At 48.8% G+C, this 25,515-nt stretch overlaps 1 protein-coding gene across 1 annotated transcript in view; it reads right to left on the reverse strand.

Annotated features, from left to right (window-relative positions):
* Positions 1-25,354, reverse strand: part of ZWILCH (zwilch kinetochore protein) — a 102,067-nt gene extending 76,713 nt beyond the window's left edge. Inside the window, exons 1-7 of the mRNA XM_040342255.1 lie at positions 25,255-25,354; positions 14,958-15,009; positions 11,975-12,070; positions 8,528-8,643; positions 5,721-5,923; positions 4,415-4,494; positions 2,607-2,756 (exon numbers count right to left, since the gene is read on the reverse strand). Coding sequence (XP_040198189.1) covers positions 2,607-2,756; positions 4,415-4,494; positions 5,721-5,923; positions 8,528-8,643; positions 11,975-12,070; positions 14,958-15,009; positions 25,255-25,325 — 768 coding nt within the window. The 5' untranslated portion in view covers positions 25,326-25,354. The remainder of the gene's footprint in view (positions 1-2,606; positions 2,757-4,414; positions 4,495-5,720; positions 5,924-8,527; positions 8,644-11,974; positions 12,071-14,957; positions 15,010-25,254) is intronic.
* Positions 25,355-25,515: the final 161 nt, after the last annotated feature.

Raw genomic sequence — 25,515 nt, forward strand, 5'->3', positions numbered from 1 at the left:
TTAGCACCCTGGAAACGTTTTCCTGCTGCACCTGGCGGGCGAAAAAAACGCTTGGGGGCAGTAAAGGAGGGCCCCTGCTTACAGCGAGGCTCCTTACCCTTTCCAGATTGTGGGAGCAGAGTGCTCTTACCTCCTGTGGCATCTTTTATGATGTCATCCAGAGACGCCCCAAAAAGCCGTTCACCCTTAAAGGGTAAGTCCACCAAGGCCTTTTTAGAAGATTGGTCCGCAGACCAACACTTTAGCCACACAAGGCGGCGTAACACTACCGTGTAGGCGGAGGCCCTGGAGAGCAAGGGGAGCGTATCCAGGGCCGACTCAGACAAATTTTAGGCCATGCACCAACTGGTCGGCCAGGTCCACACAGAGCTCAGGAGCATTATGCGCCTCCAGCTCCTGCAGCAAGGACTTTGCCCGTTCGGTAAGTGTCTGCGACACTGGAGCCCCGGCCAAAACCGGTCTCACCGCCGACCCCACCACTGTAAACATGGAGCGGGCCACAGCCTCAGCTCTCCTATCTGCGGGGTCCTTAAAAGGCGGGAGCCCCTTCCACAGGTAACGTGGTGGCTTTGTTCAGCCTGGACACAGGGGGGTCCACTGACGGAGGAGAGACCCACTTTTTTTAAAAGTCCTCCTCAAAAGGATAACGGACCGCAAAGTATTTTAGAACAGCAAAAACTTTCTGCGGCCGATCCCATTCCTTGTACAACAATTTGTCCAGATATGGAACACAAGGAAACACTTTCGCGGTGCGGGGGGGGCTTGCGGAACCCAAAAGGGACCGGCATGTCTGATGCCTCCGCCGAATCCTCAAGTTTTTGAGTATCCCGCACCGCAGTGATAAGAGCTCCAACAAACACCTTATCATGCGCTGACCTTGAAGCAGAGTCATCCTCACTGTCCGTGTGAGCTAGGCCTGCATCTTCTGACATAACAGAACCAGGACCGGACGCAGTAGCGGGGCCCGATTCCAGGTCAGAGACATCCCCAGAAGAAGGCGGAGGGAGGGGGGCGCTTTTTACCCCCCTTCTGGCCACTCGCCGCTTCAATCCTGGCAACAAGCACCTCAAGGACTGCCGTCATAGCATCCACCGTGGCCGCAGGAACAGGGGCACTAAGGGTTAACTCTAGTATGTCTGGGGGAGAAGCCTCCGGTTCGGACGCCATGCTGACCCACTATAAATGCCACCCTTGTACTGCAAGGCAAGACCCACAGGCCACCCTCCCAGCCGCAACAGAGAGCAGGAGACCCCCCAGAGGACTCACCACCCGACCAGGCTGTAGTGCTGCTGAGAAGCTAGAAACGCTGCCCGTGCTGTGCCGTCCCTCAGGAAGTGTGCTGGGACCGTTCGCGCCGTTATTCTGGTCACTAGAGGCCAAAATCCCTTCCAAGATGGCCGCCGAAATACAAAAAACAGCATGCGGGCTACAAGAAAATGGCCGCCCATCGTCAATAAGAGCGGCTGTCACCGGCAAAATGGCGGCCGAACACTTTTTTTTTTAAAACACATAGTGATAAAAAAAAAAAACACGGCAACATACCAGACCCTACAGGTCCTCCCCCGCAAACACGGCAGCATAAAAAGACATACAGCACCCCACAGCAGCCGCAGCCCTCAGGTAGGACGGAGCCCCCCACCTCACGGGGTTACAGCATGGCTGTCGACCCGGCACACTGTGAAATGGACATAGAGCCCAGTCATATGTGTGCCCTGGAGCATATAGCTCATCGGCCACCCCTAGAGCAACGGGGCATGTCGTGGACGGCCCAGCGCATAGCTAAAAGGCCGGCACACGCTCGGTGGCCGAACTGGGGGGACTACAAGGATCGAGGATCCAGCCTGTCACCCAGTCAGCAGTTCATAGTAGATCTCAGGATCAAAAGTGCAGAAAAAATTAAATAAAAAATCTTTAAAAATCCCCAGGCCACATGGGCCCACAGGGAGCCATGTCATTCTCCTATGCTAGGCAGAAAAAAACCGAGGCTGCATGATGCAGGGAGAATGGTTGTACCTAGAGGGACCGCCCCCAGGACGGTACTGTACAGTTTAGATGTATGTTTAACACTTAACATGCTTTTCTGCCAAGTCCTCTCCTGATTGAAGGCTAATACCCTAATGTCCATCCATGCTGTGTCCATCCATGAATGGAAGAGAAATGACACTGGCAGTGAAGGGGTTAACCTCTAGGTGGCGCTGAAGGGGTTAAGTGTGTCCTAGGGAGTGATTCTAACTGTTGGGGGGGAGGAGCTACCAATGACACATCACTGATCACCGTTCCCGATCACAGGGAACATTCGATCAGTGACATGTCACTAGGCAGAACAGGGGAATGCCTTGTTTACAAAGGCACCCCCTTGTTCTACCTTCGCCCACCGCAATCCCGGGCCGCGCGGAAACATCAAGTTCCCGGGACCGGCGAGCGCACTCACGAGACAGGCGTACAGGGACGTACAGGTACGCCCATTTTGCTGCCCATGGCATTCTGTCAACATATATCGCCGTGCGTCGATCGCTAAGTGGTTAAAAGGTAAAATAATACACTGTATGCTTCCCTTTCCAGGTCTGGTATATAGTGAATGATTTAGGCTGACTGATATACCATACCATTGTGGCCGCAGAGGTCAGAGGTGGGATGTGCAAGATCTTGTCCACTCCGTTCCAAACAAAATCGACTGTGACGTTAGTTTGCGATTCAATAATAGAGCTTTCCACTGTGCTAAATAAGTCATACTGAGCAAATCCTCTTGTCTGCATCTAGGAAGGAAAAAGAAAGCATGGAAAATGTATTAGAGGATGCATCTCAAATAGTCCACTTCTATCACCCCGACTTGTGTATCTAAACAACTTGTATCAGTGTACATGTATATGTTAAATTAAATACTGTATTTATCGGCGTATACCGCGCACTTTTTTCCCCTTAAAATAAGGGGAAAATCGTGGGTGCGCGATATACGCCGATACCCGCTTCCCGCGCTCAGTTTGAATGCCTGCGCCGACATATACCGAGTGCAGTACACTCTGCTACATTCGGCCAGGCTCGGCTTCGCTCGTGCTCACGCATAAACGTCACAGAGCGTGAGCACCAGCGAAGCCGAGCCTGGCCGAATGTAGCCGAGTGTACTGCACACCGGAATATTTCGGCGCAGGCATTCAAACTGAGCGCGGGAAGCGGCGATTCGACGGGTAACAGTGCGGGAGGAACCGGGAGGACACCACCAAAGCCGCAGACGGACGCCAGACCCGACGAGGAGGACACCACCGAAGCCGCAGACGGACGCCAGACCCAACGAGGAGGACACCACCGAAGCCGCAGACGGACGCTGGACCCGACGAGGCCGCCACGCAAGACACCAAAACTGTAAGTACTAAAATGTTTTTTTTACAGGAATGCGGGTCCACATTAGGGGTGCGCGCTAGGGTTGTCCCGATACCACTTTTTTAGGACTGAGTACAAGTACCGATACTTTTTTTATGTACTCGCCGATACCGAATACCGATACTTTTTTTAAATGTGTCCCCAAATGCAGCCATGTCCCCCACATATTGCAGCCATGTCCCCCACATATTGCAGCCATGTCCCCCACATATTGCAGCCATGTCCCCCACATATTGCAGCCATGTCCCCCACATATTGCAGCCATGTCCCCCACATATTCCAGCCATGTCCCCCACATATTCCAGCCATGTCCCCCACATATTCCAGCCATGTCCCCCACATAATGCAGCCATGTCCCCCACATATTCCAGCCATGTCCCCCACATATTCCAGCCATGTCCCCCACATATTCCAGCCATGTCCCCCACATAATGCAGCCATGTCCCCCACATATTCCAGCCATGTCCCCCACATAATGCAGCCATGTCCCCCACATATTCCAGCCATGTCCCCCACATAATGCAGCCATGTCCCCCACATAATGCAGCCATGTCCCCCACACAATGCAGCCATGTCCTACATACCTTGATGATGCCGCACATGCCGCCGTTAATCAGCGTGCGGGGGAACATTACAGCTTTCGTTTGAATAGCTGTATCCCCGCCGCGTATAGACACTCCCCCTTGCGCGGGATTGGACAGATCATCCGTCCAATCCCGCGCAAGGGGGAGTGTCTATACGCGGCTGGGATACAGCTATTCAAACGAAAGCTGTAATGTTCCCCGCACGCTGATTAACGGCGGCGGCGGCACAAGTATTCTATTTCAGTATCGGGGGTATTTGCGGGAGTACGAGTACTCCCGCAAATACTCGGTATCGGTCCCGATACCGATACTGGTATCGGAGCGCGCAATACCCCGATAAATACGGTAATGATATCCTCCACATGCAGAATAATTAGTAATTGATTGGATCTATGACACTGGTAAAACTACAAAAGAGGCCACTTGGTAAACGATGAAAATCAGGAACTCACAGCGGATGAGTGATGTCTCTCTTTGTGTGATCTCTTCAGGGCTTCTAAGCTTGGGAATGAGGTTCTGTCTGTGGTCGGGACTGTGAATAAACAACAAGATTAGTACAAAGAGTACAACGAAACCCCTCTAATTAATATTTATGACAAAATTAACATTTGAATTGAATTATATCCGTTCATGAATATAAAGTGGTAAAGTGTCAAATATATAAACCCTGCTGTGATATTACAGATAGTCTGAAAGCCACTTTACATGGCGACTATTGGACCCTCCTGATCAGAGGGCACACTGGACCTCGTAATAAAGGGTATCAGATGGTTAATATTAAAAAATATGTCAGCTGTAAAGGACAGACTGATAAAGTAGCGAATAAAAGTTTGCAGTTTAGCTAGTAAAAAAAAAAAAAAAAAAAACTTTATTGCTACATGCCCACAGACATTTTCAAAAAACGGGCTGTAAAAGCTAGTAAAGACGCCAGGATTTTTTCCGCGTCTTGCATTGAATTCGATGCACGTTTCGCCGCGCTAGCTTTCGCGTTTTTCTTTCTCTATTCAAAATCAATGGTTCCCTATGGGAGCCTATTGATTTGAATAGAGGACCAAAATGATCCAGCTTGTGGGGCGACTCGTGTGCGGATAATCTTGAAGGGGAACCCCGCGAAAATTAAAAAAAATAAAAATAAATTGTGTAAGGTTCCCCCCAGACCCTTCGGTCTGGTATGGATCTTAAGAGGAATCCCCACACACCAAAAAAAAAAAAAACGGCGTGGGGGTTCCCCCAGGATCCATACCAGACCCTTATCTAAGCACGTAGCCCGGCAGGTCAGGAAAGGGGGCAAGCAAACACCCCCCCCCCTCCTAGACCATACCAAACCATATGCCCTCAACATGGGGGGGTTGGCACTGTGCCCCCCCACCCCAAAGCAACTTGACCCCATGTTGATGAGGACAAGGGCCTCTTCCTGACAACCCTGGCCGTGGGTTGTCGGGGTCTGCGGGCGGGGGGCTTATCGAAATTTGGGAGCCCCCTTTAATAATTATAGAATTTTTTTCAAAATTGGCGCTCTATTTTTGTTTATAGCGCAAAAAATTTAAGTCGCAGAGGTGATCAATACCACCAAAAGAAAGCTCTATTTTTGGGGAAAAAAGGACGCCAATTTTGCTTGGGAGCCACGTCGCACGACCGCGCAATTGTCAGTTAAAGCGACACAGTGCCGAATCGCAAAAAGTGGCCCGGTCTTTGACCAGCAAAATGGTCCGGGGATTAAGTGGTTAAGTCTCCAGTTGGTGGACGAGTCCCACATACCTAAATAGGTCACTTTATGGAAGGCCATTCCTGTGATCTCATTTCTGCTGGTTTTAATAGGCTCAGCGCCAAGCCAACAGGTTCCTTCTGGGTCGGAGCCGTCACATCGCACCCACAATTGAGGCAAGACGTCCACTGCTTTCCCATTCCGCAGATCAGCCATGTTGGGGTTGTGTGTCAAAGTATAGCTGGAAAGTAGCTGCCTACAAAAAGGTAACGCACACAAACTACATTAGTATTCACTATGGATGCTACATTTTTTTTTAAACCACTGAATACCGGGCACTCCCCCCCCCCCCCCCTGCCCAGGCCAATTTTCAGCGCTGTCACACTTTGCCTGACAACTGCGCGGTCATTAGGGGTGCAACGGATCGTCATTGATGCGTGATCCTAACGGGTCAACGTCCGCGAATCGGCATACCATGCGATCCGCGGATTGAGCCCATAGGAAAGGGCGCGGCTTCGGCCTAGCCCCGGCCATCTTGGTACAACCAGCGGTGGCCTAGGTGAGCTTCCCAGAGCGGCGCTGACTGGGAAATGTGGACATTACAGTGGACATTACAGTGGGGGAGATGACGTGGACATTACAGTGGGGGAGATGACGTGGACATTACAGTGGGGGAGATGACGTGGACATTACAGTGGGGGAGATGTCTGTGGACATTACAGTGGGGGAGATGTCTGTGGACATTACAGTGGGGGAGATGTCTGTGGACATTACAGTGGGGGAGATGTCTGTGGACATTACAGTGGGGGAGACGACGTGGACATTACAGTGGGGGAGATGACGTGGACATTACAGTGGGGGAGATGACGTGGACATTACAGTGGGGGGGGGGAGGGTGTGGACATTACAGTGGGGGGGGGGAGGGTGTGGACATTACAGTGGGGGGGGGATGTGGACATTACAGTGGGGGGAGATGTGGACATTACAGTGGGGGGGAGATGTGGACATTACAGTGGGGGGGAGATGTGGACATTACAGTGGGGGGGAGATGTGGACATTACAGTGGGGGGGAGATGTGGACATTACAGTGGGGGGGAGATGTGGACATTACAGTGGGGGGGAGATGTGGACATTACAGTGGGGGGGAGATGTGGACATTACAGTGGGGGAGATGACGTGGACATTACAGTGGGGGAGATGACGTGGACATTACAGTGGGGGAGATGATGTGGACATTACAGTGGGGGGAGATGTGGACATTACAGTGGGGGGGAGATGTGGATATTACAGTGGGGACTATATATGGTGGTGATTCTTAAAATTATTCGATGGTTTTTTATTAAAGTCAGCAGCTACAAATACTGTAGCTGCTGACTTTTAAAATAAGGACACTTACCTGTCCAGGGCGCCCGCGATGTCGGCACCCGAAGCCGATGTGTCCCCCGGCTTTCTGGTGCTGCCACCACAATCTTCAGTAAGGAAATCAGGAAGTACAGCCTGGTTAGCTACTGCGCATGCGTGATCCCACTGGTCCCTGTGTGTCTCCCAGAAGACAGCAGGGGGTACGGACGTGGCGTAGATACCTACGGGTGGCTCGGTTATCTATGCCCGGAAGTGGGAGCAAAATACCTGTATTAGACAGGCATCTGCTCTCCCCTCCCCCTGAAAGGTGGCAAAAATGTGACACTGGGGGAGGGGGGGGGGAATCCGAAAAGCGGTATATGTACGGTGGGCGGTTGTAAGGCGGTAATATAAAAGACAGGGATTTTTTTTTGGCATGATCAGTCATATTTTCAATATCAATGCCAAAATTTCACAATGTCTGCCAGGGTATGCAAACTTTTGGGCACAACTGAATATGAACAACCATAGGGATTTAACTAGGGTTGTCCCGATACCAATACTAGTATCGGTATCGGGACCGATTCCGAGTATTTGCGGGAGTACTCGTACTCCCGCAAATACCCCCGATACCGAAATAGAATACTCCCGCCGCATCCCGCTGCTACGCCGCATCCCGCCGCATCCCCGCTACTTGGTTAATACGGGTGGGGAACATTACAGCATTCATTTGAATAGCTATAGTCTTTCCCGCCGCGCCGCGTATAGACACTCCCCCTTGCTCGGGTGAACTGTCCAATCCCGAGCAAGGGGGAGTGTCTATACGCAGCGCGGCGCGAAAGACTACAGCTATTCAAAGCTGTAATGTTCCCCGCCCGTATTAACCAAGCGGGGATGCGGCGCGGCAGCGGGGATGCGGCAGCATGTACGGTAAGGGGGACATGGCTGCATATATAAGGGGGGACATGGCTGCATATGGGGAGGACATGGCTGCATATGGGGGGGACATGGCTGGATATGGGGGGGGGACATGGCTGGATATGGGGGGGGGACATGGCTGGATATGGGGGGGGGACATGGCTGCATATGGGGGGGGGGACATGGCTGCATATGGGGGGGGGGCATGGCTGCATATGGGGGGGGGCATGGCTGCATATGGGGGGGGGGGACATGGCTGCATATGGGGGGGACATGGCTGCATATGGGGGGGACATGGCTGCATATATGGGGGGCACATGGCTGCATATATGGGGGGCACATGGCTGCATATGTTGGGGGACATGGCTGCATTTGGGGACACATTTAAAAAAAGTATCGGTATTCGGTATCGGCGAGTACTTGAAAAAAAGTATCGGTACTTGTACTCAGTCCTAAAAAAGTGGTATCGGGACAACCCTAGATTTAACCAAAGAGCTACAGAAGACACATGATGCATGCCTAAGAAAATGAATTCTACAGGCCAGGCGTGTCCCCCAATTCAGATTACCAGGGAAAGGAAAGCAGGAAATGACAGACATACCTGGCTTTCACGGAGGACAGCGGCAATGGTAGGCAGGACTCCTCCACAGGGACATTGAATGAATGGCTGTAACTGTCCTGGGATTTGTCCAAATTTTCTTCATCTACTTTAAAAGGCTGGAAAAGAACAGGTACAGGAGATCACTTAAAGCATAACCAAAAGTAAAAAAAAAAAAAACACAAAAATGACAGATATGCTTCTGGTTTCAATTCATCCCGCAGATTTAAAATTCTGTGTACATTTAGTTCTCAGAAATACTTTAGAATTGTTCCATCTGCATTCAATTAATTTGTTGCTCTTTTCATCTCCCCTGGTAGCCACCCATTCAGATGCTCAAAGAGCAGAGAATGTAAGCAGGGGTGAGCCTGAGTGAAGGAACACATCCCCAGCATCCCTATAGACAAGCATGTTCTTTCCTGATGGCCACTGGATGGTGCTCTTTCCCTGGAAATTGTACATCTAAGGCTGCATTCACACCTTGGCGTACAAAATCGCGGCGTTTTGTCCCGCGATTTGCGGCGACAAAACGCCACGATTGTGAATGCAGCCTTCACCCCCTCTATGGAGATGTTTCACATCTCCTATGCCGAACGCCGAAAGCCGCCTGAAAAAAAGGTCCGGGACTTTTTTTCAGGCGGCAGGCGTGGAGATGTGAACCATCTCCATAGAGGGCAATGTAAAATCATCCCTCTGGCGTCTCGGGACTGCAGCGGCGTCGCACTACAGGCGTATATACGCCTAGGTGTGAACGGGGGCTAAAAAGGAGATCCCAGGGATGCGTTTTTTCACTTTTGAAATGAGCAGGATGCCGATTTATGAAGAACAGGAAATATTAAAGAAAACAGCAGCTACATGGATGGACTAATGACATGCACATCTGAGGCCTCGTACACACGACCGGATCTGTCCGATGAAAATGGTCCGCGGACCGTTTTCATCGGACATGTCCGCTCTGAGATTTTGGTCTGATGGTTGTACACACCATCAAACCAAAATCCGCGCGGACAGAATACGCGGTGACGTGACGACGACGTGAAGGCGACGATGACGCGGCGACGTGCGCGAACCCGGAAGTTAAATGCTTCCACGCATGCGTCGAATCACTTCGACGTCATGCGCGGGTTCTCGGGCCAGCGGACATGTCCATTCGTTCATACTGACCATTGGACATGTCCGGCGGACATCGTTCCAGCGGACAAGTTTCTTAGCATGCTAAGAAATTTTTGTCCGCCGGAAAACGGTCGGCCTGGACAAATGTCCGCTGGAAAACGGTCCGGTCGGCCATACAGACGACCGAACATGTCCGCGGAAACTGGTCCGCAGACCAGTTTCAGCGGACATGTTTGGTCGTGTGTACGAGGCCTGAACGGGAGCCCAGGGATGTGGTTTTTTTACTTTTAAAATCAGCAGGATGGCAATTTATGGAGAACAGGAAATAGTAAAAAAAAACGATGAAATACACTCATTTTCAAAGTAAGAAAAAAAAAACACTTAAAGCGGGGGTTGACCCAAAAAATAAATTTTTAACATTACATTCAGCCGAGTTTATCATGACAATCGGCTGGTTTTTTTTTTTTTTTATCCCCGTACATACCTTATTTTCACCGCCGCTTCCGGGTATGTCTTCTGCGGGACTGGGCGTTCCTAATTGATTGACGGGCTTCCGACCGTCGCATACTGCGCGTCACGAGTTGCCGAAAGAAGCCGAACGTCGGTGCGCAGGCGCCGTATAGAGCCGCACCGACGTTCGGCTTCTTTCGGCAACTCGTGATGCGCTGTATGCGACGGTCGGAAGCCTGTCAATCAGATAGGAACGCCCAGTCCCACAAAAGACATACCCGGAAGCGGCGGTGAAAATACGGTATTAAGGAAGAGGGGAAATCTTCCAATGGGGACACTAGTTCTGGTGACCTGGAATTCCCTTAATTTACAGGGATTTCCTTTCACTTCCTGTTTGGCTGAGACAGGAAGTGAAGGAAAATCTCCACAATGGGACAGAGATGGTGAAAAAAAAACTGACAGGGGTTATAACTAGGGATGTCCCGATACCAATACTAGTATCGGTACCGATACCAAGCATTTCCCCGAGTACTTGTACTCGGGGTAAATGCTCCGATGCCTCACCCGATACCTGGGCTCCGTGTGCTGCCTTCTCCTTCTCCCCCCCACCGCCATGCTCCGTGTGCTGCCTTCTCCTTCTCCCCCCCACCGCCATGCTCCGTGTGCTGCCTTCTCCTTCTCCCCCCCACCGCCATGCTCCGTGTGCTGCCTTCTCCTCCTCCCCCCCCCCCGCCATGCTCCGTGTGCTGCCTTCTCCTTCTCCTCCCCCCCGTGCTCCGTGTGCTGCCTTCTCCTTCTCCTCCCCCCGTGCTCCGTGTGCTGCCTTCTCCTTCTCCCCCCCACCGCCATGCTCCGTGTGCTGCCTTCTCCTTCTCCCCCCCCCGCCATGCTCCGTGTGCTGCCTTCTCCTTCTCCCCCCCCCCGCCATGCTCCGTGTGCTGCCTTCTCCTTCTCCTCCCCCCCGCCATGCTCCGTGTGCTGCCTTCTCCTTCCCCCCGTGCTCCGTGTGCTGCCTTCTCCTTCTCCTCCCCCCCGTGCTCCGTGTGCTGCCTTCTCCTCCCCCCGTGCTCCGTGTGCTGCCTTCTCTTTCTCCTCCCCCCGTGCTCCGTGTGCTGCCTTCTCCTTCTCCTCCCCCCGTGCTCCGTGTGCTGCCCTCTCCTTCTCCTCCCCCCGTGCTCCGTGTGCTGCCTTCCCCCCCCCCCCCGCGCGCTCCATGTGCTGCCCCCTCCGCGCCGTCTTCTCCCCCCTCCGTGCCGGAGGTAGGAGCCGCCAATTCCGGCTCCTACCTTTTCCGAATGGACAGAGTCAGTGATCACTGACTCTGTCCATTCACATAACTGAGCATCGTAACCTGTGTTTACGATGCTTCAGTTTGTGAATGGAGAGGAGCTTCTCTCCATTCATTTCAGCTGAGGCTGCAGAGAAAGGGACTGGGAAATATGTGTCCTTAGTCCCTTTCTCTGTCTCAAAGAGGAGATGTCAGAGGTCTGTTAAGACCCATGATATCTCACCAAAGACCCCCAACAGGGCTGATAAAAAAAAATTGCAATAAATAATAAAGAAAAAAAAATGTAAATAATAAAGAAAAAAAAAAAAACACACACACACACACACACACTGATAATCCACCCCCCCCCCCCAAAAGTAAAATAAAATTGTAAAAAAAAAAAAAAAATACTGCCACTGTCACATGACATTAAAAAAAAAGTATCGGTACTCGGTCTCAAAAAAGTGGTATCGGGACAACCCTAGTTATAACCCTCCCTTACTCTATCCAAAATGTCTATAGTTCTACTTAAATGCATTTAATGTGCTTTCAGTACATCCTTTATATGTGCTTATTGTTCTCAAACATGAATACATCATCGTGTTTTCAGGGCACCGTACCTTTCCCTCCATAACGAAAGCCATTTCACCTCCACCCCAGAAACCTTCCAGTGACTTGCATTGGCCTGGATTAACCAAGTGAACCTGCAGGTCATCCTAAAATGAAAAGGAAAAAGAACAGTTTTTTTAGATCACATTTAAAAGTGTTACTATAATAACAAAAAAACAAAAAAAAAAACACATTGTGATGAACCCTCGTCCTTAACAGGACTATGTCCCCCGTAAATGCTTCCTATGTCCAGAACCAGCACAACCCAAGACCCCTTAGCTCACCCAGTCACCAGCCGCAACACACAGTGTAGGGGGGGAAAAAAACAGCAGACTAACTTTATTCAAGCACAAGTTACACAGATATCCAACGCCGAGACACTTCCCCCCACTCTTGGATTCCGGGCGGGTTAAAATGTCCAATGACAACACACACACAGGTCAGGTGTATTCAAACTTCTCATCAGTAAAGTCTTATCAGCAAGTGGGGGGGCTGCTGGAGGAGTCCCCCTCCCTCTTTCCTCACAGCAAACACTAGGGATGAGCTCTGCGTGTTGGCACAGCCCACGTGCAGAGCCCACCAGGAAGTCGGCACGGCGCTGCGCTAACCACAGGCAGGGAGACATTTCCCGATCTCTGCAGCCGAGCATCGGGACAATGTCTCACTGCCTCTGATTAGTGATCGGGGCCACTCTGTAACATGATAGTAACATGATCGGGGCCACTCTTTACAACCCCTTAATTTCCTGGCATAGAATAATAATATACGTAGGGCTGGGAAAAAATTTGATTTTTTTTTTAACCCTGTACTAAGGACATGGCCAATCATCTTACATGAGAGAACATGGCCTGTCATATTACATGGTGGGGGGGGGGGCACAAAAACTATCCTAACAGTCACCCATAGGCAGGGATGGACTGGCCATTGGGACTACAGGGAGTTTCCCGGTGGGCCAATGGCTCAGTGGGCCCGCTTCAGTGACAGGGGAATGCCGCGTCCCTTCGCTCCTCTGTCTCTCCCTCCCCGCAGCGCTCACCTGGGGGGAACAAAGAAGCAGGGGGGAGGACCAGAGGAGCAGGGGGGACGACAGAGGAGCATGGGGGGAGGGGACAGACAGCTGACTCAACAGCTATGGCCTGGGAGTTTCTCACTTCTGCCTAATCTTGTCTCGTAAGCAGGGGGGCACCGAACTGATTCTTTGCCCCGGGTGAAATAATGTCTAGCTTCCCCACTGGTATTGCCTATAAGAGTACCAGTACCAGCCGTTCTACTCTAATAAAGTAGAACGGCTAGTGGCTAGTGAAGGGGGAGAGGGGGCTTGGGTGGCTGGGGGGGGGGTGTGTGGGAGTTGTCCGGCTGCCATGGAAGAGATCTGTCAAAGTGGGCCAGTCTGGATGAAGTCCAGGGCCACATTTCTGTCCCAGTCCAGCCCTGCCCATAGGGTGCTCTTCTCAGTAATACAGAATGGGCCTCATCCGGCACTTCCTGGTTGGACGATCCATCTCTGGGAATACCGTGCTCCCTGCAGCCGCCACTGACATAGGAGAGGCGGGCACCGATCATTGCTCCCTTCCGATCAGTTACCGGCATGACGACGATGCGTAGGTGAGGAAAAACTCCCAGGTAAACAATGCTGTTGAGATACTTCTGTTGTCCCACCCTGAGACTGAGAAGCAGGAAGTGACCGGACACGTCACAATACCGCCGGCAACCACTAGAGACAGCGACTGCTGACATGTAGGAGGACACGAGAACAATGCTGTCCTGAATCCACTGGGTGGCGCACTGTGAGAAAGAAGGAAGCCCACACCCAGGCATCCATCCAGCGGCGCATCACGCTGATGTCAGTTCCGATATCGGCGCCATATGCGTTCCACGCTGGTTCCGACAGCTTCTCCTCGGTCCAGTCTTCCCTCAGGGTTTTCGTAGCACAATAAATATACTGTATATTTTTAAAATATATTTACTGTTCGCAGTTATTTTGTTTTGTTAAAATTTGTATATAAAAAAAAGTAGTCCAACTAATACAGATTGAGCTGTTTATCCCATCCTCCAGGTCATTTATGAATAAATTACCAGATATACCCGAATATATGCCGAGGCACCTAATTTTACCACAAAAAAATGGGAAAACGTATTGACTTGAGTATAAGCCTAGGGTGGGAAATGCAGCAGCTACTGGTAAACAATGCCCATATGCAGCCTCACTGTGCCCATCTGCAACCTCACCTTGTTTATGGCGCCCATTTGCAGCCTCCACAGTCACAGAAACTTCTGGTTTGAGCCGCGGCTACAACAAAATGGCGGCGACTCTGAATCACAGCAGGACGACCGGACAATTTTCGGGCGGATCGGACAGGTTTCCAGCGGACAAATGTTTCTTAGCATGCTAAGAAACATGTCGGCTGGAAGCCTGTCCGTCGGACATGTTCGGTCGTCTGTACGACTCACCGGACATGTCCGCTCGGCCGAAAGCCCTCGCATGCGTCAAAGTGATTCGACGCATGCGTGGAAGCATTGACCTTCCAGGGTCGCGCACGTCGCCGCGTCATCGTCGCGGCCACGTCACCGGGTTCGCTGTCCGCAGGAAATTTGGTCTGATGGTGTGTACAGCCATCAGACCAAAATCCGCCAGCGGACATGTCCGATGAAAACGGTCCGCGTGTCCCGTCGTGTGTACGAGGCCTTAGTAAAAATTAGGAACAATGGTCTGGCAATTACATAACTGAGTTCCCCAAGTACCCTCGGGTGCAAGCCATCTGGTCCCCGGAGATTAATGTTAAGTTTCCAAAGTCTAATTTTAATTCTGTCCTCTGTTAACCATGGAGGTGTTTGCTGTGACGTGTCATGAGGATAAAACACTGCAGTTTTGGTTACTGAAGCCCCCTGATTCCCTTGTGAATGTTGGACCTGAACAGCTCCAAGTTCTCTGCACCACAGACTAAGTTGGTGCTATATAAAAGGAGAAAGAAAATAGGAATACCCAGCACATACCTTGTAGATAAAAGGGTCCTGCTGCCTCTCTTTCTTCACTTCCTTACAGATACTGCAAGAGAAAGAATAACAATTCATTTCAGATTAATATTTTCTTAAGATTTTAAATATCTACAAACCCTCCTAAACCAAATTTTCCACAAGTCTGTGCCTAAAAGGTGAACTGGGAGTTGCCATTGCTGAATTTTTATAGAAAGTTAACCACTCCGGAAGATAGACCCCCCTCTTAATGGCCAGGCCGTTTTTTTTTTCGATGCGGCACCGCTACGCAGATAATTGTACAGTCGTGCGACACTGTCCCCAAAATGACGTCCTTTCTTTTTTTCCCCCACAAATAGAGCTTTCTTTTGGTGGTATTTGATCACCTTTGCGTTTTTTATTTTTTACGCTATACAGTGAAACCTCGGATTACGAGCATAATCCGTTCCAGGAGAATGCTCGTAATCCAAAATACTCGTATATGAAAGCGAGTTTCCCCATTGAAGTCATGGGAAACGAAAATAATTTGTTCCGCATTTACTTCAATGGCATGCAATACTGCATGCGGCCAGAGGTGGGGTGGGGCGCCGGAGAGCCTCGGAAACAGCTGGAAAGGCCCAAGGACAGCTCAGCTGACCTCAGAAAGGCTCGGGAACGTAGTATTTCCGAGCATTTCCGAACGGACACCCCCCCACCTCAGGCCAAACGCGGTACTGCACACCGCTTTGGCCTGAATCCTGCTTTTACGAGAGAACACTCGCAAACCAATTTAGGATTTTTCAAAATACAGCGCTCGTATTGCGAAACGCTCCTTAACTGTGTTACTCGCAATCCGAGGTTCCACTGTAAATGTAAAAAAGACTGACAATTAAAAAAATATATATATATATATATTCTGCTGTAAAACATCTAATAAATAAAACATTTATAGCCAGATTCACGTAGAGTTACGCCGGCGTATCAGTAGATACGCCGTCGTAACTCCGAATCTGCGCCGTTGTATATTTAAGTGTATTCTCAAATTGAGATACACTTAAATCTAGCTAAGATACGACCGCCCGCGCCGTCGTATCTTAGCTGTCTATTTACGCCGGCCGCTAAGGGGCGTGTACGCTGATTTACGCCTAGAATGCGTAAATCAGCGAGATACGCCTATTCACGAACGTACGCTTGCCCGTCGCAGTAAAGATACGCCGTTTACGTAAGGCGTTTTTTTAGGCCTAAAGATATTCCACCAAAAAGATGGCGCAGCCAATGTTAAAGCGGAGCTCCACCCTAAAGTGGAGTCCCGCTGATCGGAACCCTCCCCCCCTCCGGTGTCACATTTGACACCTTTCAGGGGGGAGGGGGGTGCAGATACCTGTCTAAAGACAGGTATTTGCACCCACTTCCGGCCCGGCATTCACGGGCAAAAGACGGGCATTCTGTCACATCCCGTCTGTCCCCCGTTGTGTGCTGGGAACACTCGGCTCCCAGCACACAGCGGGAGCCAATCGGTGGGCGCGGCGCGACTCGCGCATGCGCCGTAGGGAACCGGGCAGTGAAGCCGCAGCGCTTCACTTCCTGGTTCCCTCAGCGTGGATGGCGGGGGGAGCAGCAGAGTGACGAGCGATCGCTCGTCATCTGCTGCGATCGGCACTGGACTCCAGGACAGGTAAGTGTCCTAATATTAAAAGTCAGCAGCTGCAGTATTTGTAGCTGCTGGCTTTTAATATTTTTTCCCGTGGCACATCCGCTTTAAGTATGGACGTCGGAACCGCGTCGAATTTTTAACTTTTTACGTCGTATTCCGTAAGTCGTCCGTGAATGGGGCTGGGCGTAATTTACGTTCACGTCGAAACCAATAAGTCTTTGCGGCGTAATTTGGAGCATGCGCACTCGGTTACGTCCACGGACGGCGCATGCGCCGTTCGTTCAAAACGTCAAGTCACGATTCATTAGCATAAAACACGCCCACCTCATCACAATTTGAATTAGGCGCGCTTACGCTGGCACATTTACGCTACGCCGCCGCAACTTAGGACGCAAGTGCTTTGTGAATACAGCACTTGCCTCTCTAACTTACGGCGGCATAGCGTGTATGAGATACGCTACGCCTGCCTAACGTTAGGCACGTCTTTATGAATCCAGCCATATAAAATCTAAATTTCTTCATACATTTAGGCCAAAGTGTATTCTGCTACATTATTTGGGAGGGAAAAATCCCAATAAGTGTATATTTATTGGTCTGCGTAATAGTTATAGCGTCTACAAACTATAGGATATATTTGTTTTACTAGTAATGGTGGCGATCAGTGGCTTATAATAAGACTGTGATGTTAGGGCAGACCATTGGATACTAACTGACACTTTTGATACTTTGTGGGAACCAGTGACACAAATACAGTGATCGGTGCTAAAAATATGCACTGTCACTGTACTAATGACACTGGTTGGGAAGTAGGGATCGATCGATATTGTATTTTCTGTGCCGATACGATACCGATATTTTAGCCACCTCTCCTGACGATATTATTTGCTGAGATTTTGTACATTGAAAAAACTAATTTCTGACACTGTCCTTTTACATATTTTTTATAACGGTTATTGGTGTCACAAGGAATGTAAACATCTCTTGTGATAGTAATAGGCATGCGACAGGTACTCTTTATAGAGAGATCTGGGGTCTTTAAGACACCAAATCCCACCTCTGCACTTTAAAGAATTCAAAACGTCAAGATCGGCGTTTTTGAATACTTTGGGCCATATTCTTATACATCTAAGGCGGCGGAACGTATGTACTTTACGTTACTCCGCCGCAAGTTTAAGTGGCAAGTGCCTGATTCACAAACCACTTACCTGTAAACTTGCGGCGGCGTCGCGTAAAGTCCACCCGCGCAAGCCATCCTAATTCAAATGATCCTGGCAGGGGGCGTGGATCATTTAAATTAGGCGCGCTCCCGCGCCGATCGTAATGCGCATGCTCCGTCGGGTAAATTACCCGACGTGCATTGCGCTAAATGACGTCTCACGGACGTCATTTGTTTTGACTGTAACGTAAATGGCGTCCAGCGCCATTCACGGACGACTTACGCAAACGACGTTAAATTTTGAAATTTCGACGCGGGATCAACGGCCATACTTAACATTGAGTACGCCACCTAGGGGGCATCTTTATCTTTACGCCACGTATCGCTTACGGAAACGACGTTAAAACACTACGGCGGGCAAGCGTACGTTAGAGAATCGGCGTGACTAGTCATTTGCATATTCTACGCTGACCGCCACCTAGCGGTCAGCGTAAATATTGCAGCCTAAGATACAACGGCGAAAGCCGTCGTATCTTAGGCATGTTTAAGTGTATCTCAGTTTGAGAATACACTTAAACATGGGAAACGGACTTACGTAGGCGTATCTGCTGATACGCCTACGTAACTTGTTTAAGAATATGGCCCTTTATTTTTTAAAACTGGCGCCTTTAACCACTTCAGCCCCGGACCAAAGCATTTTTTGCGATCCGGCACTGCGTCGTTTTAACCGACAATTGCGCGGTCGTGCGACGTGGCTCCCAAACAAAATTGACGCAATTTTTTTCCCCCACAAATAGAGCTTTCTTTTGGTGGTATTTGATCACCTCTGCGGTTTTTATTTTTTGCGCTATAAACAAAAATAGAGCGACAATTTTTAAAAAAATGTAATATTTTTTACTTTTTGCTATAATAAATATCCCCAAATATATTTTAAAACATTTTTTTTCCTCAGTTTACGCCGATACGTATTCTTCTACCTATTATTGGTAAAAAAAAAAAAGTTAAAAAAAAATTGCAATAAGCGTTTATTGATTGGTTTGCGCAAAAGTTATAACGTCTACAAAATAGGGGATAGTTTTACGGCATTTTTATTAATAATTTTATTTTTTTACTAGTAATGGCGGCGATCAGCGATTTTTATTGTGACTGCGACATTATGGCGGACACACCGGACACTTTTGACACCATTGTCATTTTTACAGCGATCAGTGCTATACAAATGCACTGGTTACTGTAAATGACACTGGCAGTGAAGGGGTTAACCACTAGGTGGCGCTAAAGGGGTTAAGTGTGACCTAGGGAGTGATTCTTACTGTTAGGGGGCGTGACTACCAGTGACACATCACAGAAACGGTGAGATCAGTGACATGTCACTAGGCAGAATAGGGGAATGCCTTGTTTACAACATCGAGACCCTGGGCGGCAAATTTAACCACTTAAGCCCCGGACCAAAATGCAGGTAAAGGACCTGGCCTCTTTTTGCGATTCGGCACTGCGTCGCTTTAACTGACAATTGCGCGGTCGTGCGACGTGGCTCCCAAACAAAATTGTTGTCCTTTTTTCCCCACAAATAGAGCTTTCTTTTGGTGGTATTTGATCACCTCTGCGGTTTTTATGTTTTGCGCTATAAACAAAAATAGAGCGACAATTTTGAAAAAAATTTAATATTTTTTACTTTTTGCTATAACAAATATCCCCCAAAAATATATATATAAAAAAAAATTCCTCAGTTTAGGCCGATGCATATTCTTCTACATATTTTTGGTAAAAAAAATAAAAATCGCAATAAGCGTTTATCGGTTGGTTTGCGCAAAATTTATAGCGTTTACAAAATAGGGGATAGTATTATTGTATTTTTATAAATTTTTTTTTTTTTTTTACTACTAATGGTGGCGATCAGCGATTTTTCTTGTGACTGCGACATTATGGCGGACACTTCAGACAATTTTGACACATTTTTGGGACCATTGTCATTTTCACAGCAAAAAAATGCATTTAAAATGCACTGTTTACTGTGAAAATGACAATTGCTGTTTGGGAGTTAACCACAAGGGGGCGCTGAAGGAGTTATGTTTCACCTAGTGTGTGTTTACAACTGTAGGGGGGTGTGGCTGTAGGCGTGACGTCATCGATTGTGTCTCCCTATAAAGGGCATGACACGATCGATGCAGCCGCCACAGTGAAGCCGTGTTTACACGCGGCTCTCTCCGTTCTTCATTTCCCGGGGACCGATCGCGGGACCCCAGCGGCGATCGGGTCGCGGGCGCGCGCCCGCGACCCACGGCTGGGTAGATGTAAAGGACGTACCGGTACGTTGATCTGCCCAGCCGTGCCATTCTGCCGACGTGTATCGTCGTGCGGCGGTCGTTAAGTGGTTAAAGGGACGTACAGGTACGTCCATTTGCCTGCCCGTGCCACGTTGTCGACGCACATCTGCGTGCGGCGGTCGGCAAGTGGTTAAAACATCCAATAAAAAAATAAATAAAAAAAAAATCTAAATTTCTTCATACATTAGGCCAAAGTATATTCTGCTACATTGTTTTTGGATAAAAAAATCCCAATAAGTGTATATTGACTGGTTTGCGTAAAAGTTATAGCGTCTACATGGGATATAAATATATATTTTTTTTTTGTTTACTAGTAATGGTGGCGATCAGCGACTTATAGTGGGACTGTCATGTTCCAGCGGACACCAACTGACACTTTTGATACTTTGTGGGAACCAGAGACACGAATACAGTGATCGGTGCTAAAAATATGCACTGTCACTGTACTAAAGACACTGGTTGGGAAGTAGGGGGTCGACCGATATTGTTTTTTTTTCTGTGCCGATACGATACCGATATTTCAGCCACCTCTATTGCCCAATATTTTGTACATTGAAAAAAATTTTTTTACACTGTCCTCTTACATATTTTTTATCACTGTTATTGGTGTCACAAGGAATGTAAACATCCCTTGTGATAGTAATAGGCATGCGACAGGTCCTCTTTATAGAGAGATCTGGGGTCTATAAGACCCCAAACCCCTCCACTGCACTTCAAAGTATTCAAAACGTCAAGATCGGCATTTTTGAATACTTTATTTTAATTTTTTTTAAACTGGCGCCTTTAACCCCTTCAATACCAGGCTTTAAAACCCACCTCCATACCGGGCCTATCCTGGCACTTCTCTCCTACATGTACAAATCCTCATTCTTTTGCTAGAAAATTACTCAGAACCCCCAAACATTATATATGTTTTTTTTTTTTAGCAGACACCCTAGGGAATAAAATGGCGGTGATTGCAACTTTTTATCCTGCACAGTATTTGCGCAATCATTTTTCAAAAGCCTTTTTTTTTTTGTAAAAAAAAAAATGGTTTCATGAATTAAAAAATAACAAAAGAGTAAAGTTAGCCCGATTTTTTTGTAAAATGGGAAAGATGATGTTACGCCGAGTAAATAGATACCCAACACGTCACGCTTTAAAATTGCGCACACTCATGGAATGGCACCAAACTTCGTTACTTAAAAATCTCCATAGGCGACGCTTTAACATTTTTACAGGTTACCAGTTTAGAGTCACAGAGGAGGTCTAGTGCTAGAATTGCTGCACACGCTCTAACGCACGCGGCGACACCTCACGTGTGTGGTTTGAACGGCGTTTACATACGTGGGCGGGACTTACGTGTGCGTTTGCTTCTGAGCGCAAGCTACCGGGGACAGGGGCGTTTTAATTTTTATTTATTTATTTATTTATTACACTTTTTTTTTTCCGATCGTTTTTATTCCTATTACAAGGAATGTAAACATCCCTTGTAATAGGAATAGTGTGTGACAGGTCCTCTTTATGGAGAGATGCGGGGGGGGGGGTCAATAAGACCCCACATCTCTCCTCCAGGCTGGAAAGAAAGATCGGGAAAAAAATTTCACCGACCTCATGCTTACTAGCCACAATTGCGGTTTGTTTACTTACGGATACCCGGGCGTGACGTCATCACATCGCGCCCGGGCCTCCGACAGTCATAGAGATGACCATCCGGTCACCAGTCATCTCTATGCTGCACATCCGGCGGACGGCAATCTTCTCTCCGGGCCCCCGATGGGACGGGAGAGCCCGGAGAAGCACCGGATGGCGGTGGGAGGGGGGGGGGGGGATGTCCCCTCCCGCCACCTATAAGAACGATCAAGCGGGCGGAACCGCCGCTATAATCATTCTTCTGGTGCGCAGGATCGCCGCCGGAAGAAAATGATATCTGAATGATGCCTCTGGGTGCACCCATCATTCAGATATCCCCGCCCAAAGTACAGGACGTCATATGACATCCACCCAGGATAACAGATCCCCTTTTTGGACGTCATGTGACGGCGTGCGGGTTTAAAGTGGTTATGATGCCAGTAATCCGGGAAGTGACGTCATGACATTGCTTCCGGATTACTAGATCCGAGACCCGAACGTAGCATCTGACAATTCTTTTCACGCCTCTCTCAGAAATCACCATGGTTGTGGCCGGTTTGCGGCAAAAGGATTTTCTTTCCGCTTCCGGATTATGGCCGGATTATGGACCCAACAGTGCTCACTGGAACATTGAAGTTTAGAAATCCTTCTGTAACCAACTCCATCAGTGTGTTTTACAGCAATAAGGTTGAGAAACTTTCTGTTAAAGTGAATTTTTACCATTAAAAAAATAAAAAAATGTGTTAGAAAAACCTCTGCACAAATACCCTGTGCCATTAAAAAATTGCAACACCCACCATTTTATTCTCTAGAGCCTCTGCTTATAAAATATATATATAATATTTGGGGGGTTCCAAGTAATTTTTTCTAGCAAAAAATGCTGATTTAACCGCTTAACCACTTCCCGCCCGGTCAATAGACAATTGACGTCCGGGAAGTGGTTGTGAAATCCTGACAGGACGTCTATTGACGTCCTTGTGGATTTCATGCCGCCGTGCGCCTGTGGGGGCGCGCTGCGCGGCGATCGGTGATGCGGGGTGTCAGTCCGACACCCTGCATCTCCGATCTCGGTAAAGAGCCTCCGGCGGAGACTCTTTACCACGTGATCAGCCGTGTCCAATCACAGCTGATCACGATGTAAACAGGAAGAGCCGTTGATCGGCTCTTCCTCACTCGCGTCTGACAGACGCGAGTATAGGAGAGCCGATCGGCGGCTCTCCTGACAGGGGGGTTCGCGCTGATTGTTTATCAACGCAGCCCCCCCTCGGATGCCAACACTGGACCACCAGAGAAGGGGGCAGTAAAAAAAAAATAAGAAAGATGCCAATCAGTGCCCACAAATGGGCACTGACTGGCAACAGGGGCACTGGGATAAACAAGCGATGCCCAGCAATGCCCTCAGTGCCACCCCTCAGTGTCCATCAGTGCCACCCCTCAGTGTCCATCAGAGCCACACCTCAGTGCCCAGTGCCCAGTGTCTACCTATAAGTGCCCATCTGTGCTACCCATAAGTACCCATCAGTGCCACCCATGAGTGCCCATCAGTGTCGCCTATGAGTGCCCATCAGTGCCGCCTGAGTGCCTATCTGTGCCACCCATAAGTACCCATCAGTGCCACCCATGAGTGTCCATCAGTGTCGCCTATGAGTGCCCATCAGTGCCACCTGAGTGCCCATCAGTGCCGCCTATAAGTGCCCATCAGTGCCACCTATAAGTGCCCATCAGTGCCACCTATAAGTGCCCATCAGTGCCACCTATAAGTGCCCATCAGTGCCACCTATAAGTGCCCATCAGTGCCACCTATCAGTGCCGCCTAACCGGTGCCCATCAGTGCCGCCTATCAGTGCCGCCTCACCGGTGCCCATCAGTGCCGCCATATCAGTGCTCGTAATCGAAGAAGAAAACTTACTTATTCACAAAAAAAAATAACAGAAAAAAATAAAAACTTAATTTTTTTCAAAATTGTTTGGTCTTTTTTTAGTTGTTGCGCAGAAAAAAAAAAATGGCAGAGGTGATCAAATACCACCAAAAGAAAGCTCCATTTGTGGGAACAAAATGATAAAAAAATGTTTAAGTACAGTGTAGCATGACCGCGCAATTGTCATTCAAAGTGCGACAGCGCTGAAAATTGGCCTGGGCAGGAAGGTGCGTAAGTGCCCCCCGGTATGGAAGGGGTTAAGGACCGTCGCACGACGATATACGTCAGCAGAGCGGCACACCTGGGCACAGGGACGTACAGGTACGTTGCCTGTTAGGCTGCATTCACACCTCCGCGACAAGTAACGCCGCGTACGCGGCGTATTTTGCCACGAATAGTGTAACTTTTTTTTTTTTTTTTTACAAATCCTTCCCATTGCTTTGTATGGCCAAACGCCAATGCCGCCTGAAAAAAAGGGTCCGGGACTTTTTTTCAGGCGGCAGGCGTACGGCGTCTATGAGATGTGAACCATCTCATAGACAGCAGGCGTTTTGTCGCGGAGGTGTGAATGGGGCCTAAGAGCCCAGCCGTGGGTCGCGCCGCCTGCGGCGCGCTCGCAACCCGGTCCTGAGCTCCGTGACAGCGGGACCCGATCGCCGCCGGTGTCCTGCGATCGGGTCACAGAGAGGAAGAACCGGGATAGGTAAGTGTAAACAAACCTCTCCCCGTGCTTCCTAGTGAGCCTGTCACTGATCGTCTGTTCCCTGTCATAGGGAACGAGGATCAGTGATGTCACACGCCAAGCCACACCCCTTAACAGTAAGAATCACACATTAGGACACACTTAACCCCTACAGCACCCCCTAGTGGTTAACCCCCTTCACTGTCATTTTCACAGTAATCAGTGCGTTTTTATAGCACTGATCGCTGTATAAATGACAATGGTCCCAAAAGAGCGTCAAAAGTGTCCGATGTGTCCGCCATAATGTCGCAGTCACGATAAAAAAAAATCGCTGATCGCCGCCATTACTAGTAAAAAAAAAAATATATATATTAATAAAAATGCCATAAACCTATCCCCTATTTTGTAAACGCTATAACTTTTGCGCAAACCAATCAATAAACGCTTATTGCGATTTTTTTTTACCAAACATAGGTAGAAGAATACGTATCGGCCTAAACTGAGGAAAAAAAAAATTATATATTTTTTGGGGGATATTTATTATAGGAAAAAGTAAAAAATATTTTTTTTTTCTCAAAATTGTCGCTCTATTTTTGTTTATAGCGCAAAAAATAAAAACCGCAGAGGTGATCAAATACCACCAAAAGAAAGCTCTATTTGTGGGGAGAAAAAGGGACGCCAATTTTGTTTGGAAAACAACGTCGCACGACTGCGAAATTGTCTGTTAAAGCGACGCAGTGCCGAATCGCAGAGTGGCCAGGTCCTTTAGCTACAAAATGGTCCGGGGCTGAAGTGGTTGAACTTGTAAGCAACAAATGTCAGGAAAAAATGTCCTGGTTCTTAAGTGGTTAATAAAAAAAGAATGTAAACAAGAAATGACAGTAACCCATAGCAACCAATAAAGTCAGCTCAGTGATGATTGGTTGCTATGGTTTACCACAGAATGAAGAAGGGACATTCTCCTTCCAGTGTCCTAGGCGGTGACACTCACCCGCTGAGGAAGGAGAAGAGCTCACTGGCCGCCCCGTGCCGGTCCCTCCACATCCTCCCCTCCTCCGCCATCCGAACTGCGCGCGCTAGCCCTGTCACTCCTAGGGTCCCCGCCCCGGAAGTACTCCCGCAATCCCCACTACTGGTACCCAATAAAGCACATCAAAACAGCTAAAAATCACAAAAAAATCCGTCTACACTAAGAAATTAAATCATTGTATCAGTTAATTTTACTGATTTGAAGTGATCCGTAGATTTTCAT

Source organism: Rana temporaria, chromosome 3 (assembly GCF_905171775.1).
Source record: "Rana temporaria chromosome 3, aRanTem1.1, whole genome shotgun sequence".
NCBI classification, from domain to species: Eukaryota; Metazoa; Chordata; class Amphibia; order Anura; family Ranidae; genus Rana; species Rana temporaria.